Genomic DNA, 16,876 nt, shown 5'->3' with positions numbered 1-16,876 from the left:
GCCAAGGGGGCACGCACACCGAGGATTATATGAGGGCCTCGACGTTCGTGAGCCTCACGGCGTGCTCTTCTCTCTCTCTCTCTCTCTGACGTCTGACAGAAAGCGTGCGCGGGGGGGGGGAGTAACACCGTCAGAGAAAGGAGAAGGAGTGCTTGGGCTGCCGATAGGAAAAGAGAGGAGTGCTAGGCCTCAGGAGGGAGAAGAAAGGCCCAAGCTGGCGCCTGATAGAGGAAAAGAAACCCACTGGGGTTTCTTATTTGAAACCAACACCAGCAAAGAAATAAAATCACAGGCTAAATTGAGATACTAAAAATAAAGCAAAAAATACTCCTGGTCATAAGGAATTATGACCTATTTGAATAAAATATAAAAGGAATATTTGGAGCAACTAAATATTTACAAAACAGAATATAATCCTCTGTTTTGTGAATATTTGCACCTCACAATCAAAGTTTCAAACAGCAACTACATAACTTCACATCCACCACAAAATATACTAAATCATGGACATTTTTAAAACAGGGAAGGAACAAGTGAAACTTGACCTTGAGATAAAAGAGAGGAAGAAATTTTATAAAACCTATAAGCAACCAACATAGCTTCCTACTATCAAACTACATCCACATCACACATGAGCATCATCACACCACAACACACCCCATACATATGATCACAAGACAACAAACACAAAGGCAAGGATGAATGGATGCATGAATGCAAAGGGAGACATGGCAAGGTGACACATGAAATAACACATGCATGGGCTCTCATTGCAATGACAAGATGGACCCACATAGAGAAGGTTCCAATAAAGGCAAGTTACACTCTTGGGGCATTACACTAGGTCTCTCTTTATCAGGTTTAAAGACCTAGAGAGTAAGGATCTGGACTAGGGGTTTAGGCTTCTCTGACACTCTTAGTTTCGATGGCACAAATTTTGATGTTTGGGTAATTCACATGCTTAATCACTTTAGGGTCATGGACCCAAACTTGGAGCGAATTGTAGATATGGTTTTTTATCCTCCAAAGGATTCTCAAAATATATCTTTAGAGGATGAGAAAAACTCTTATCTCAATGCTCAAGCTTCTAATGTGCTTTTTTATGCTTTGAGCAATGTAGTTATATTTCAACTCATGCCATTCCGGGATGCTCATGAGTTGTGAACAAAGCTTCAAGATAAATATGGTATGTCCAAGATTTGGCGGAATGATTGTTCTCCCTCCACCTCCGGTCGTGTGGTCTTCTCAACTTCATCTACTTCACCTACATGTGGATTTCCACAAGGTAATGGTATGGTGAGTAGTGGAGATCATTGCAATGATGATAGTGGGCTTATTGTTGATGATCCTTCATCACTATATTATTGCAATGGTTCATCTTTGGGCATTAACACTTCGAGCACTCTAAATGTTTTACATGCTTGTGTTGATAGTCCTTGCATATCATGTAAAAACTGCTTGACTAAATCTCATGATGATATGCTTCCTATATCTTGTTGCCATGATAAAAATGTATATATTTCCTCGAGTTGTTGTGCTAACAATGTAGAGGAAATTCATCACTCTATGGAACAAGATGTGGCCTTGAATGATGTTTCAAGGGATCCTACATCATCATATATTGTTACTCAATTTTGCCTTATGGCTAAGGCTTCAAAGGTATCTCCTACTTTGAATCCCAATGTATCTCATGATGATGATGTTGATGATAATGAGGATGAGAATAATGATGAAGAGAGTGATATTATTGCATCCTTGAAAATTAAGGGTGAAATGATTTTTAAATTTCTTTATAAGAATAAACTTGCTTGTTCTAACTTCTTGGAAATCATGTCTATTGCCATTGAGGGCAAGAAATATTGAGGAGTTGGAAGCTCATCTCGAGGAGCATGAGGCCACCATTGAGACAATGGAAGGTCATGAGCGTGATTACGCTAACGAGATCGCGAAGCTATCTCGAGCTCTTGAAAATGAACAAACCACCAAGGAATCTCTTGCGGAAACCTTTGCTATAGAATTATCTAGATTAAAGGAATCCCATGATATAGCTCTCGAGGTGGCTAATGATTTTAGAACTAAAAATGATAAGCTTGAAGTTGCACATGATAAACTCGTTGAGGACTATGAGCACCTCAAAAAATGGATCAAGGGCTATTAAGAGTTCGCTAATCGAACTCACCGAGTCTCATGCTCAACTTGAAGCTTCATATGCTAAAGAGCTTGCCAAGTTGTCTTCTCCTCTTATTGTTAATAATGATGCTTGTGCTACTAACTCTACTTCTTGTGAAGCATCCATTTTAAAGGAGAATGTTGAGCTAAGGGCTCAACTTGAGTTGCTATCTAGCAATTATGGGAAATTGGAAGAAAGTCATGTAATGCTCACAAGCTCTCATGATGATCTTCTAGTATCCCATAATGTGCTAAAATTAGCTCATGAGGCTATTACTACCAAGGTAACATCGAGTGAGCCTCATGTGGGCATTAGCACTACTTCTAGTCAAAATGCTATACTGCCATGTGCTAGTCCTCGTAATTCATCTACTCATAATGTTGCTACATCTTGTGATGAATTACTTTCCATGCCTTGTTGCTCTAACAATGAAGCTTATACTTCCTCTAGTACTTGTGTTGATACTAACCATATAGAGGGAATCAAAGAGCTCAAGGCCCAAGTCACTTCCTTGAAGAAAGACTTGGAAAAGAGTCATGAAGGAATGTACACACTCAACAATGTCTTGTGTGGGCAAAAATCCCCAAATGACAAAGATGGACTTGGATTCAACTCCAACAAGAAGAATAAGTCCAAAATTCAGCCAAGATAATTTGCTTCAAGTGCAAAATTGAAGGGCGCCATGTTAGATCTTACCCACTAAAGAAGAAGCCCCAAAGTCACAGGCAACAAGGGAAGCAGCCACAAGTTCAATCACATACTCAACTACAAGTTGAAGAAAGGCCCCTTCCCAAGAAGACCCAAGCCAACACTCCTCATGTTGAGAAATCAATAGGGAAGAAATTAAAGGGTAGATGTTGCTACTTATGTCGTGAGAAGGGTCACTTCGATTCTTCTTGCACGGGAGGTAATTTATCCAACCCAATCATTATTTATGATATCTATTCTCTTGGGAAGGATAAGGTTGGCAATGTGTTTGCCAAGTTTGTTGGTACTCAAAGTGGTGTCAAGAAAAGTACTATTTGGGTTGCCAAGCGTATTGTGACTAACCTCTTAGGACCCAACGTGGTTGGGGACCAACAAGCTCAAACTTGATCGATAGGTGAATGTGGAGGACATTCGAGACTTGGATACATAATTAAGAATTAAGGGGTATTCATCATTCATATTATCTCAAGCCAAGTCATTTGGATTATCGAGTTTCTATCTCATATCCAATGTGCCTCCTTACGGTAACTTGTACTTAAATTGTTTACATTGTTAGTTACTTGCCCCTTTGCATGTTGTGGTTTTGTACCTTGCATGTGTCTGTATATGTTGTGCTTCCAACTTGCTTATCTTGAGTAATCGAGTATGTGTATGTTGGTTTGCACATCATGTACATGTGAGTCCTGTATTGAGCCTTTTTTGCATCTTGTTTGTATCTTTGTTGGCTCTTGTGAGATATTAATGGATTATCCCATTATGGGGGAGTGACGTGCTTTGCACACCTCACAATCCTATAAATGTGTATACATGGGGAATACCACTTAGTATTGACATTTCAAGATTATCTAGTTTCTATGTGGTATGTCCTACTCATGAGAAATTCAAATTCTATATGGTCCATTAATTATCTCTTGTTGGTTTTAATTTGTCGTTTGTTATTATTGTTGGGTTATCACATTATGGGGGAGTAATATGCTATGAGCATATTACAAGCCTAGAAAATGTGTACATTTGAGGTATTGCCACTTAGTGTTGATATTGTAAATTATCTTGTTCCTAGGTGACATGTTATCTCTACAAGTGTCATTTGCTTGCGTTTTAGGGGTAAAAGATGATGTTGGATATATTTGCGATCTACCAATGAGTATTATTTCCAAAATACTTCTTGTCCTTGACAATTGGTATTCCCATCATGTGGCAGAAATTGCTAATCATATTTACATTTGATTTTGTGTTTCATTTGTCTTCCTTGCCTCTCTTGTGGATATATTTTATCATGTCTAGTGTTTTATAGATATAGAGAAAGTGATGATCCCATCTTGTGCATTTTGTACTTAAATGCAAATTCTATATAATGCACATCCCTTGGGGGAGCTATCCTATTTTCTTTAGAACACTCTCTTTATTCGTTTATCATAACATCTTTTGATCCCCATCAAGTACGTGTTTATGGGAGGTAAGTCTTGCTCTTTATGATGCTTTGTGCCATCATGAAAATTTGTTGAGGGTTTGGTTTGTTGGAATCTAGCTCTCTTTTGGAAACTAGATACCTCGTGTTTGTTTTCCTTCAATTGGTATCTTTTTTCCTTTTATTTGGCATGTGTCAATGAATATCTCACTCCTTGAGGTATCTTTTAATTGATATCCTTCAAGTGTTAGTTTTTCGTTTGGTATCTTATTATCACTCGATACCTTGTCTTTTGGTGTCCTATCAACTTTGTGTTGAGTTGATTCTTGAAAGCCTTGAGCATGCATATTTACTATATATAACTTCTTTTGCTTGCTTTCTTTCTTTGACCCAATATACAGGGGAAACTCCACCTTGTCATAAATTGGCTAAAGTGTGCATGAAATTCAAATTCATATCTATATGCACATATGTATGTGGAGTTTGTCCTATGTATTGTTGGTTTTCTAACTCTTTGGTCCCAATGAGTTTGGGCACCATTTTGTTTATTTTGTTGTTCCAGGAACAATTGGAGATGCGTTGGATGCTCGGCTCACCTACAAGGAAGGTGTTGAGACCATGTGATTATTGGAGCCAAGTTAGGATGATTAACGAATAAGTATCTACTACATCAATCCAACGTTGTCTCGGTAACAAGTATCTACTTCATGCATTCATTTCTTGCAAAGGCCTAAACCTCCCTTTTCTTGGCAAGGTTGCATCATGACATGAATCTCTTGATTCGTTCTTGTAGTACTTGTTTCCTTTCTCAAAGCATACGAACGATGATGTCTTATTGCTAGTTGGGATGTCTTTGATGTTCGTATGTTGGAAGTTCATATTGTACAATAAGAAAATATTAGGCCATGTGCTATGCTCCGAAGCAAAGATCTTATTGATATATTTATGACTTCCTTTTGGACATCTTGTTTGTTCCTTCTTGTAACCATGTCGTGTGTACATCCTTCTTTGTGGATATATATCATAATGATTGTATTCTACCTAGAATCTTTTACACATGAGAGAAGTTACATTTCTAATTGATATCCTCTTTTCTTTCACGTCCATCGTTGCATTTCCTTTTTCAGTTTTTGGTGGCTTCGTGAAAGGATTTGTCTTGAGTGTGTATCTTATATTCCTACATCTTGATGCACTTTTTGGCGGTGAAGGTTATTTTTCCCCATGCTTGTCTTGACAAGGGTTTTGCCATTTCGATTGGTATCCCTCCTCTTGACAAGGTTATTTTTTCCTATCTTCACCATGGGTTGTCACAAGCGTTGGTTCTTATTTTGTTTATTAGTAAGCTTGTGAAACCATTTTCTAGTGTGTGTGTGTGGGAATGATATGTCTTGCACTTTCTTTCTCATTTAATCAAGACCATGTTGATGAGCAATGCTCATCCTGATCTTAGTCTTCTCTAAGTGCTTTGCCATGACTCACACACATCAATTTGGTTGAGCCTATCCTTAAGTCACCTCTTTTACATGATGCTCAACCATATGTTTTGTGCAAGTGATATGCCTATTGTCTCATCTATCTTCGTGCACTCGTTGTGTCTTTTTATTAATTTCGGGGGAGCAATGATCCTATTTTGTATACTTGTATCAAATACAAAAAATTCTTATTAGTGCACAAGTCATGGGGAGCTTCTCTAGTTTTGATAAAACACTCGATTCATCATAATATCTTTTATTCATGTGGTTCGAAGGACCATGTGATTGTTTGTTTCATCTGGTATCTTTTGATTGCTTACTTCTATTTTTGTATGTCTTTGTGGCATACGATCCTTTTATTTGCAATCTTTGAGTCCTCGACATAGTTCGTTTTCCTCCAACTTATTTTCATTGTATATGTGTATTTCTCTATACTCATTTGTTGAGAAGTACACACTTTTTGGAGGACCACCTACTATATTGGCTTTCTAAACTTTTTGTCCATTTTGGCAATCGATGCCAATGGGGGAGAAGTTTAGAGAGTTTAGTTTGGTTATGCTTAGAGGGTTTTGATTTTATTGCTTAAGCATTTACATCTTGTACACATGCATTACTTCTTTGTATGTGTGTGCTTGGTTATGCTTATTTCCTTATATAAACTCTCTTTAAGTGGTTGTCATCAATTACCAAAATGGGGGAGATTGTTAGAGCATATTTCTCCATATGTGGTTTTGGTAATTCATGACAATCCCTATGGACTAATGGTTGCCTTAAGTTATATTTATAGGATTTGTCCATAGGCACTTCTTGAAGTCCATCTGTTGGGTTCAAGGAGTTTATATGATGACCAAGGTGGTATTCAAGGTATTATCTAAAGAATGGTCATAGAGACACAAGGTTGATCAAGATCGTCAGACAAAGAGTAAATCAAGATGATCAACACACAAAGCGTACAAGATGTACCGAGAGGGATCAAGTGATCCCATGGTATGATAAGCATTGCCCATAACGCTTTTGTGTACTAACCCATGGTCCTTGTGAGAGTTCTATGTGGGGTTAGGTGTGTCTCCATGGGTTCGCGTCAAGAGGAAGATCTCATTCAACCTATGAAGGATGACATCAAGTGGTGATCGTCATCAAGATTGCATTGTGCAAGTTCAAGTGGAGCATCGCGAAGATATCATGCTTGAAGCTTGTCGTCCATTGTGGTGGCAATGGACTTGTGAAGATGTGCTGAAGAATGGCTCACCCATAGTGAGTATGGGGGAGCAATCAACTAGTCTTCGTCAAACCAAGGCAATCAAGAAAGCTGCTCCATCTTGAGGAAGCCAAGATCATCATCATCTAGCTCAAGAGTACTAGGTGCAAGGTATAGGTTTGCCCTTGATAGGTTTTCTATTTTAGGATAGATTGTCGTATTGTCAAGGGGAGCTCTCAAGTGAGTAGCTTGATTGTATCGTTCGTTGAGATATCAAACCATTTGCATCCTTGCATCATATTTCTTGGTTCTTGTTTGGTGTTTCTCTTTGTGAGTTTTAGAGCTTATGGTCATCTTCATGACAAGCTCGAGTTCATCGAAAACGGAGTCCATATGCATCTTCTATGATGTTTTCGATGTTGGAAGTTTTTGCCGGTTCTTCATTAATAGAGGTCTCACTTCTCTATATCATTGGCATTTTCTAACTGGATGTTCTTAAGATTTTATGTCGCTGTTGGATAGCTCTTGTCGTTGTGAATTCAACAAGCTTGAGTTTGCTCGATTCGGAGTTCGTATGTGAAAGTTCGAGCAGTTTCAGTATCGAGCGGTAGTATCGCTCCTGGTGCCAGCGGTAGTACCACTCGCGTAGCGGCAGTACTGCCCCTGGAGCGGTAGTAATTTTCTACTACTGCTCCCTAGCGGTAGTACCGCTCCGTCGGACTGTTTTTGCGCATTCTTTTTGGCCTCAGCATGGTTGGTGAACCTACCGAGCGGTAGTACCGCTCTGTGCGGGCTGTGAAGCATAACGATTGGATTATAAAAGGGGGTCTTCTTCCCCATTGAACCTTATCTCTTTAGCTCGTGTTCTTCCCCCATTGTTGACCTTCTTCGAGTTTGCTAACCCTCAATCCCTCCAATGATTCTTGCTAGTTCTCGAGGGAAAAAAGAGAGGAGATCTAGATCCACATTTTCACCAATCACTTTCTCCTCTAAGTGAGCGGGACCCCTTGGGTCTAGATCTTGGAGTTCTTCGTGTTCTTCTTCGTTCTTCCTCTCATTTTCCTCCCTAACATTAGTTGCTTTGGTGGGATTTGGGAGAGAAGGACTTGGGCACTCTGTGTGCCCTTTCCATTGCATTTGGTGCATCGGTTTGAGTTCTCCACGGTGATACGTGGAAGTGGGAAGTTGAGAAGCTTATTATATTACCTTTGGGGTACTTGGTACCCCTAGAAGCTTGGTGGTGCCTCGGAGCTCAATCATTGTGGTGTAAAGCTCCGGGCAAGCGTCAGGGTCTCCAATTAAGTTGTGGAGATTGCCCCGAGCATTTGTGGACACCTCGAAGCCATATGCCATTGTGGTGAAGCTTCGTGATGTTGTTGGGAGCATCCAATTAAGTTGTGGAGATTGCCCCAACCTTGTTTATACGGGTTCTCTGACCGTCCTCAAGGGTCCCTTAGTGGAATCACGACATCTTGCATTGTGCGATGGAGTGAGGAGATTACGGTGGCCTTAGTGGCATCTTGGGGAGCATTGTGCCTCCACACTGCTCCAACAAAGATTAGCATCCGCAAGGGTGTGAACTTCAGGATATATCATCGTCTCTGCGTGCCTCGGTTATCTCTTACCCGAACCCTTTAATTATGCACTTTACTTTGTGATAGCCATATTGTTTCTTGTCATATATCTTGCTATCACTTAGTTGTTTATCTTGCTTACATAAGTTGTTGGTGCACATAGCTGAGCCTAGTTGTTTTAGGTTTTGTGCTTGACAAATTAAACGTTAGTTTTATTCCGCATTTGTTCAAGCCTAAACTGTAATTATTTTAAAGCGCATATTCACCCCCCTCTAGGCGACATCCACGTCCTTTCATCCATTCTCCAACATCGGTAGGTTCTCCACGCCTAGATTAAACATAAATTTCATTGAAATTACTGAGTATATGTATTGATTGATCTTGAGTTGATGCAGATTATATTAATTCCATTTCATCTTTCATGTTTTAGAAAAATAGACGAAGAAACTGTTTTTTCATCGGTGCTCATAAGTCATAACAGGAATGTCTATTTTCTTGGATCGTTATACATTGAGTTGATATTCTAGAGCAATTGGGTCATATATTTGTGTGCCTTTTATATACTGTATTTTTTTACGGTTGTGGAGTTTTTCTATGCCATGGAAAGTTTTCATGTTGCCAAAAAAAATTAGGCCCGGGGTTTACACCAATCCTGGCTCCGCCACTGCTAGTGCAACCAGTCCTACTCCTGTATTGATGATGATTTAGATGACCCAAATAGCAAAAAGTATCGCGGGAACAAGTTTCCCGCCGAGAATGAAAATGGGGAAGCAATTGTATGGGAACCAGAATGGAAGCCAGTCGTGAACAACCAGGCAACTCAAGTATGTGCCTCGAAAAGTAGAAATCACATCCGTGCAAATCAGGTAGCTGGTGTAGTTAAAATAAAAAAACTTGAGGGCACTGCTTTAAGTTTGGTGTTATGTTAATCTGAACCATGTGTGGCTGGTGCAGTTAAATTAAGTAGCTTGGAGTGCTGCTTTAAGCTTGCTGCTATGTTAACCTAAACCATGTGATGACGAACATTATGGCTTGATCCTGTCACCGTGATTGTTTTCTTGAAAGATCCAGCATAGCTTGCATTCATTGATAATAATAAAAAGCAACGAAAAAACAAGATGATGTAGGTCATAGGACCAGAAGATCCAAAGATCAAAGAAAAGGAAAAAACGGCATCCCTAATAACCGCATCAGAACACTACATACATTCCATACTAGACAAACGCAGCTTCGACTCCGACGGATGAACTACGTAGGAAACTAGGCAAGGTTGGTGTCACGGAGGACGACCGAACAAACCACCAGTCACATGTCATCGTATAACATCACCCCCTCCCCCGCGGCTTCGACTTCACAACAACGGACAATCGAGGCACTCCCACACACATGCCCTAAAGAGGGGAACGACGTTGGAGACGACGCCACCGATCGACCCTACAGGATCTGGGCCTTCACCCGAAGAAATTGATCCGGGAGCAAAGGTTGTGAAAATTCTCGACGATGCCTCCAAGGAGGATAAATGATGCCCTCGGGCACCGACACCGCCGACTAGCCAACACCGTCCAGACTTTCACCCGGGGCAGCCACTCCCACACAACAGGTCGAGGTTGACCCATGCCTCCACTCGACTGCGCACCCCCACGCAGCAAGCGTGCCACCGCTATGCATGGCCAACAGCTAGCCTCCTTGACGACGGACCTGCAAAGACCAGATCAAGCCTTGAACCCTGCATCCAACCGCGACCAGAGCCTCCCTGCTCCAACGAGCGGCATCCGGACACCACCACCAGCCGGTAGTACCCCTCCCGAGCCGCCATCCCATAGATGACTTGCCAAGCAGCCAAGCCGCCGCGCCACGCCCACCACAGTGACCGTCGTCGCCCTGCCGAATCGCCACCACCGCCCACGCTTGCAAACTGGCCGCGGTCACCACGCGCCAAATCCACGCTGCTTGGAGCACCCCGGCCCACCAGGCCTCCTACGTGCCAGACCCGCTCTTCCCGAAGCTCCACGTGCGCTACATCACCTTTTAAGCTTGGAGGGAGACCAGTGCACTCATTAGGAGTCAAGAGGCAGGGGGAGTATGTCTATGATATAGAGGAGTGAAACCTCCATCCAAAGAAGCATCGACATAAACTCCAACATCTTGAGACTTAACTTCTCTCTTCTCTCTTCATAAAGATGATTTCTCTTCCAATGCAAAGGACGACATATGTGCTACTTCCTTCGTCACGGTTTAGAAGGCACAGTTAAATTTATGTGTATTTCCATAATAGACAAGGTTTAGGACGCATTGCATTTATTTCTAGTAGCTAATTAGTAGGGGCCTGCTACGCATCCATCGGTGGATGTTTACTAAACATCCACCACTTGGAGGACCGTCCAATCTACACGTAGCCGTACGATCTGCTCCGGCCAGGCACCCCATAATTCCTGAAACGATGGCTGAGTTGCAGAAACTTTCGCTTTGTTGCAAGAAATAAACTTTGGATCCGTTAATTCCTGAAACAACGATCGAGTTTCATAAACAATTTGCTTGCTGCAAGATTTTTTTTCTTCGTCTTTCTGCAACATAGGTACTTTTTCGGGAGAATTTTTTACAACAAAGGTCAAGTTGCGGATTTTTTTTGCAACTTTCATGGGCGGCATGGGCGGCTGGCGGCGGCCGGATGGCCGGCCGGCGTCGCGGCCGAGCGGCCACGCTCCCTCTCCGCCTCCTCCCCTCCAGAACCCCACTCCTCCACGCCGCCGCCTTCCTCCCTGCGAGCACCTCCCTCTCCTTCACCGCGCCCGCGCCCCGCAACTGGCGCATCTTCGCCGCCGTCGAGGAGGCGCCCGCTCCGATGGAAGCCGAGGTGGAGGAGGTGGTAGAGGATGCCAAGGTTCCGGAGCGGCGAGGAACGCCTGGCACATGCCCACGTGTCGATCGAAGGAGGTGACGGATGTCCTCTGCTCGATCTGCCGGTTGAGGGACATATTTTTCCTAATTAGTACTCCATTGTACTACTTCTATGTGGGTGTTTCTTTACGGGGACTTTTTGTTGTAGGGACTAAAAAAAGTTCCTTTTAGTCTCATGTGAAAGAAATAAGAGGGACTTTTAGGACTAAAAGGGGGTATTTGGGACTAAAGGAAGAAGTCCCTATGAAAGGGTCTTTTTGGAACTTTTTTGACACTTTTCCAACAGTGCCCTTACTTTTAACATGTCATTTAATAACTTTTAGTAGATTACTAAAGGTAACATGTGCTTTTTGCACGTCATTTAATGACATATAGTCCCTGTTTAGTCCCTGAAAAGAAACGAGTAGGGACTAGGGACTTTTTAGTTGGACACTAAAAAAAGTCCTAGGACTTTTTAAAGAAACAGGGTCTGTATGCATGCGTGGTGTGAATGCTATTTTTCAGTCCATCTCACAGCCAATCAATAACCAACTAAGTTTCAGAAAACTTTCAAATACGCTTTCTAAACCGGAGGTAGTACTAGTAATAATAAAATGAAACAACGAAACAGTAAACAGGGCCCGCATACGACAGGTGGAAGACTCGACCGTACCTTCGTCACCAGGCTGGCCACAACCGTGGATGCTTCTGCAGCTCCCCGTACGGCTCGATCTGAACCGTCGCAGCAACGCGACCAGAGGAAGAAGAGAAACGCGGTGAAGCCTCGTTCGACCCGGCGAAATCCCGACCCATTTCTCCCTTCGTCCCGTCTCCTCGTCACAAGAAAGAAAGGGGAACACCTAACAAACCACCAATCTCTCTCCCCCGTCTCCAGCTCGATTCCTTCCCACCAAATCTCCCATCCCCTCCACCGCGTCTCTCCCCCGCCCTTCCTCCAATAATCCTCGGTGTGCAAAAGCAGCACCGCGACCGACCGAACCCGCCATCAATCCCCACACCCACCCGCCCGCCCGCCCTGCCCCCGAGCCCAACCGACGCGGCGGCCCAGATCCAGATCCGGCGTCGGCGGCGGCCATGAACCCGTCGCGGTCCGCCCCGGCGTCGTTCCGGGACCGCACCAACGAGTTCCGCTCCGCCGTCGAGAGCGCGCGCCGCCACGTCGCCCCGTCCCCGGCCGCCGCGTCCGCCAGCGGCAGCGCCGGGCCGCTCGACGACTCGCGCTCCGCCGCGTCGGCGCACTCCGAGTTCAACCGCCGCGCCTCCAAGATCGGGCTCGGGATCCACCAGACCTCCCAGAAGCTCGCCCGCCTCGCCAAATGTATAACCAGCCAACCGACTCCTTTTCTGTTACATTTCCATTCACTACCATACTACCTTCCTTCGTGTCGGCGTCGCCACGGGTTAGTTAAGCTCATAGATCCCTCCCTCCGCGCTGTTGGATTGGGCGTGTAGACTGTAGAGCTCATGCTTGATTAATTCGTAGCCCGAGGAGATCCCAACGCGCATGGATGACTATGTATATATATATATTTGTACGAAACATGCTTGTTTCTTACCTAGTGCTGTAATGACATTTGGATTAGATGCCTGCTATTTTTATCAATCCCTAAGTGTCTGCGTGCTTCCTGAAGATTGCGCTGCCATGTTGTTTGCTTTGTTAATACCCAGATGGTTGTTCTGCACTTGTTGATTCAGTTTGAAGCATCTGCCTCACTCCATTCCAGTTTATGAATTACTGCATCTGATAGATTCTAGTACTCGCTAGTAAGATGCTTCTTTTGGGCATAACCATGTTTGAAGCTAGATGAGCATAGCAGTCTCAATGGGATTATATGCATCAGCCATGTGCCTGTGTAATGCGGGTGCAAGGGTATTGAATGTAAATACCTTGGTGTCTCAGTGATATATGAAATGTCTGCATGTCTGCCTAACTGCTATGCAGTCAGGACTGCTGATTGTTCCTCTTATATAATCATTTGTGCTAGTATTTATCCCTGTACTACTAATGCTGTTGCCACTTTTAGAGTGCTCCTCTCCGCTTTAGATGTCCTTGGTTGGTTAATACCTTCTCCCAGAAGATTTTACGTCACTTTCTGCATTGCATTGTGTTTGTAACACTGCATGAAGGTAGAAAATGTAGACAGATGAACGCCTACCACAGCCAAATGTGGATTGAACATAGTTGCTACTTATTTGCGCCTTGTTGTTTGTATTCATAAGCACTAGATGCAGCTTACCAATTTTTCTTGCTCGGTTTGGCCTCCCAACAAGAATGTCTTATAGCAGTGTGAGGACTTAGCTGCACGGTCCTTGCAATTTGATGCAAAGATATTGGTACTAAAATTCACAACTATGATCATTTGAACGTGTAAATTTTGATATGACTTCTTGATACTGTTAAATGAGAAACTAATCTTCATAGTTATTTACTGCTGTTTTATTTCACCCATCACCAAGCTAACCATATTGATCTATGAAATATCTGCTGAGGTGCTAACTTGAGATATAGTCACACACACAAGTGTCAATTATGTCAAAACTTGAGTATAAAATATAAAGTATGGATTGATGCTGATTTTACAACATGATTGTTTACAGTGGCAAAGAAGACATCTGTTTTTGATGACCCTACCTTAGAGATACAAGAGTTGACTGCAGTTGTTAAGAAGGATATTGGTGCTTTGAATAATGCTGTTATGGACTTGCAAGTTCTGTGCAATTCACAAAATGAGAGCGGCAATCTTTCCAAGGATACAACAAATCATTCCACCACCGTTGTGGACAACCTGAAAAATCGCCTGATGAGTGCAACGAAAGAATTCAAAGAAGTCCTTACCATGCGGACAGAGGTCAGATAAAAATAGTGAATGCTTACCTGATTCAAATATATTGTCACCATGTTTCCTTTTTCGTTAGATAGTGTCTTCATTATAAATGGTGCACTAAGCGTGTTTCTCCCTGAATGTGCAGAATTTGAAGGTTCATGAAAATAGAAGGCAAATGTTCTCCTCCTCAGCTGCAAAAGATGCATCAAATCCATTCATTCGTCAGCGGCCCCTTGTTCCCAGAGAGGCATCCGACGCTGCCCCCCCAGCACCATGGGCCAGTGACTCTGCAACTACGCCATTGTTTCAGAGGTACCATTGCAAGTATCCAGTTTGATCATTGTGTACTTCCATTGTGAGTAGTTATGCACAACCGCCTTAGCTTAGGCCTTCACATGCTATGCTAGTAAAGATTGCACCGCTAAAACTTGGTGCTTCTTATTGCCAGGTGTCTGCTTTGCAGAAAATGTCACTTTTAATAAATGGCATAGACATGGTTTTGCAAAAAGAAAAGATTGTGATGCCAATACTTTGCTATGACAGACAATTCCCTGCTCCTAATAGAGCCAGTAGTATCGTGAAATTACAGCATTATTAATTCCTATGAGTATTATGGGGTTGAGACCCTGGACCCTAATGCCAATGGGCCATGATGGAACCTCGACGGAATGGTGTCTAAAGAGAAGGAAGGCAGGAAAAGGATGTTGTCACGTAAGGGTAACAGGGTAGAACAGTTCTTATTCCATTTATATATGTAGAAATGCAATGCTCCAAGGCTCATATAACCGTCTGCTAAACAATGAAATACTAAACTAATAACAAATATATACGTGCAGATCTTAACTGCTTAACGATACTAATGTAATTGAATTGGACTACTCTTTAATAACCGTATGAAGCTAAGCAAGTATTGCAGTGTGCTTCATGAGTTCGGTTTTGAATCCTGTGCTTCTGTTCACCAGGAAGAAGACTAACGGAGATCATGGAGCATCATCATCATCGTCGTCTCCTGCTTTCATGCAGCAGCAGCAATTGGCAGTACAGCAGGATAGTTACATGCAGAGCAGAGCTGAGGCTCTTCAAAATGTGGAATCAACCATCCATGAGCTGAGCAACATCTTTACCCAGCTGGCAACCATGGTGTCTCAGCAGGGAGAGCTAGCAATCAGGTGAAATTTACGCAAACCAAGTTTGTTCTATCTATTTTTGGAGTAGGCAATCTTAGACTTGAGTCATATTCGTACAAGTATTTCAATTTGAATTATTTACAACTTCAAGTTGTTGGATTTGATCACACCCTAAAGAATCCCATTATATTTTTTTTCTGAAAATAGTGAAGAATGCTAGTTGTTCTGCATGATGGTCTCACTTGAGTTATTTTTAAATCAGAAGGACACATTGTATGTGATGTTTGTGTAGGCACTTCTCCTGATCTTCTTAATTGACTACTCGTACTTTAGGCTGTCCCCTATCGCAGCATAAGATTCTGTTCCCTGATCTTCTGGTCGAGTATTATTAAGCTTGCTAGGCATACATATTCTTTATTTATTATTCACGGTAAAATCAGTTCATCTCTGTGGACTATGTTTTGTGTGCCAATTCTTTGTTCATGTTTTTTTCCCTTCTATTCCATTGTGTGAAGAGTCTTCCCTTAAATGTGTACTTGTGTGTTATGTATGGTAGAATCGATGAGAACATGGAGGAGACGGTAGCCAACGTCGAGGGAGCGCAGGGCCAGCTCCTCAAGTACCTCAACAGCATTTCGTCGAACAGGTGGCTGATGATGAAGATATTCTTTGTGCTGATGGTGTTCCTCATGATCTTCATATTCTTCGTGGCATGATCCCCACACCCCTTGTAACGCATGCATGTTGTGCCCAAGTACATTCTTTAAGTTTTACCAAACTACATACACCATGTACACAATTTTCACTGGGATGATGATGATGATGATAAGCGGGAGGCAGTCTAGTAGCCTCTGGTCATGTAAATTGGGAGGAGCATCCAGGATGGATCTGTTGTTAGTACCGACCGGGCGGTGATATTATATTTTATTACAGTATGTTTTATAATACTGTCTCATTGCGCTTCATGATATAACTTGCGTAATCCTGACAGAAAATGTTTGTTGCTGATAATAAAAGCCTCCATTGGTCCTGCCCTTGCGCACTCCTGTCTCTCTGATTCCGGCTCTCTATGTGTTCTTTTGTCTCGGAAACTTTTTCTGTTTTTGGTTCAAACGATGTATAGGCATCGCTGGTTCTATCTGTCCCGTCCTGTGTTCCGGGACCCTTTTGCTCTTTCCAGTACGCCCGGTGCCAGTGGAAGAGATTGGTAGCGGTAGCGGTAGGCAGAATTCCCAACAGAAGCAGTAGTGGCAGCCAACACTAGCCTTGCTTTCCTGTGCATCGGAGCACACACACACGTGCAGAGATGCTGCAGACCGTAACGAAAACTCGAGGACGCATCCTACCTAGGACACGGCTCCGGCTCCGGCTCCGGGCGGATAGAGCTCGCCGCGGAAAGATAAGCCGTGCCCGTGTAGGGCAGCAGGCCAAGTACCCAACCCAACCCCCAATCCCCTGACCCCGCTCCTGCGCGGCGCAGACCAGAAACGGCTGCT

The 16,876-nt window shown here is 43.0% G+C and overlaps 1 protein-coding gene across 1 annotated transcript; it reads left to right on the top strand.

The window, feature by feature from the left end:
* Positions 1 to 12,207: 12,207 nt before the first annotated feature.
* Positions 12,208 to 16,325, top strand: LOC123442985 (syntaxin-32). The gene is made up of 5 exons (XM_045119191.1): positions 12,208 to 12,746; positions 14,027 to 14,277; positions 14,399 to 14,565; positions 15,216 to 15,422; positions 15,937 to 16,325. The coding sequence occupies exons 1-5, from the start codon at positions 12,503 to 12,505 to the stop codon at positions 16,094 to 16,096; spliced, it is 1,029 nt and encodes a 342-aa protein (XP_044975126.1). The 5' UTR covers positions 12,208 to 12,502; the 3' UTR covers positions 16,097 to 16,325.
* The last annotated feature ends 551 nt before the right edge of the window (positions 16,326 to 16,876 follow it).

This window comes from Hordeum vulgare, chromosome 3H, assembly GCF_904849725.1.
Source record: "Hordeum vulgare subsp. vulgare chromosome 3H, MorexV3_pseudomolecules_assembly, whole genome shotgun sequence".
Taxonomy (NCBI): Eukaryota; Viridiplantae; Streptophyta; class Magnoliopsida; order Poales; family Poaceae; genus Hordeum; species Hordeum vulgare.
This window is presented reverse-complemented; position numbering and strand designations above follow the sequence as displayed.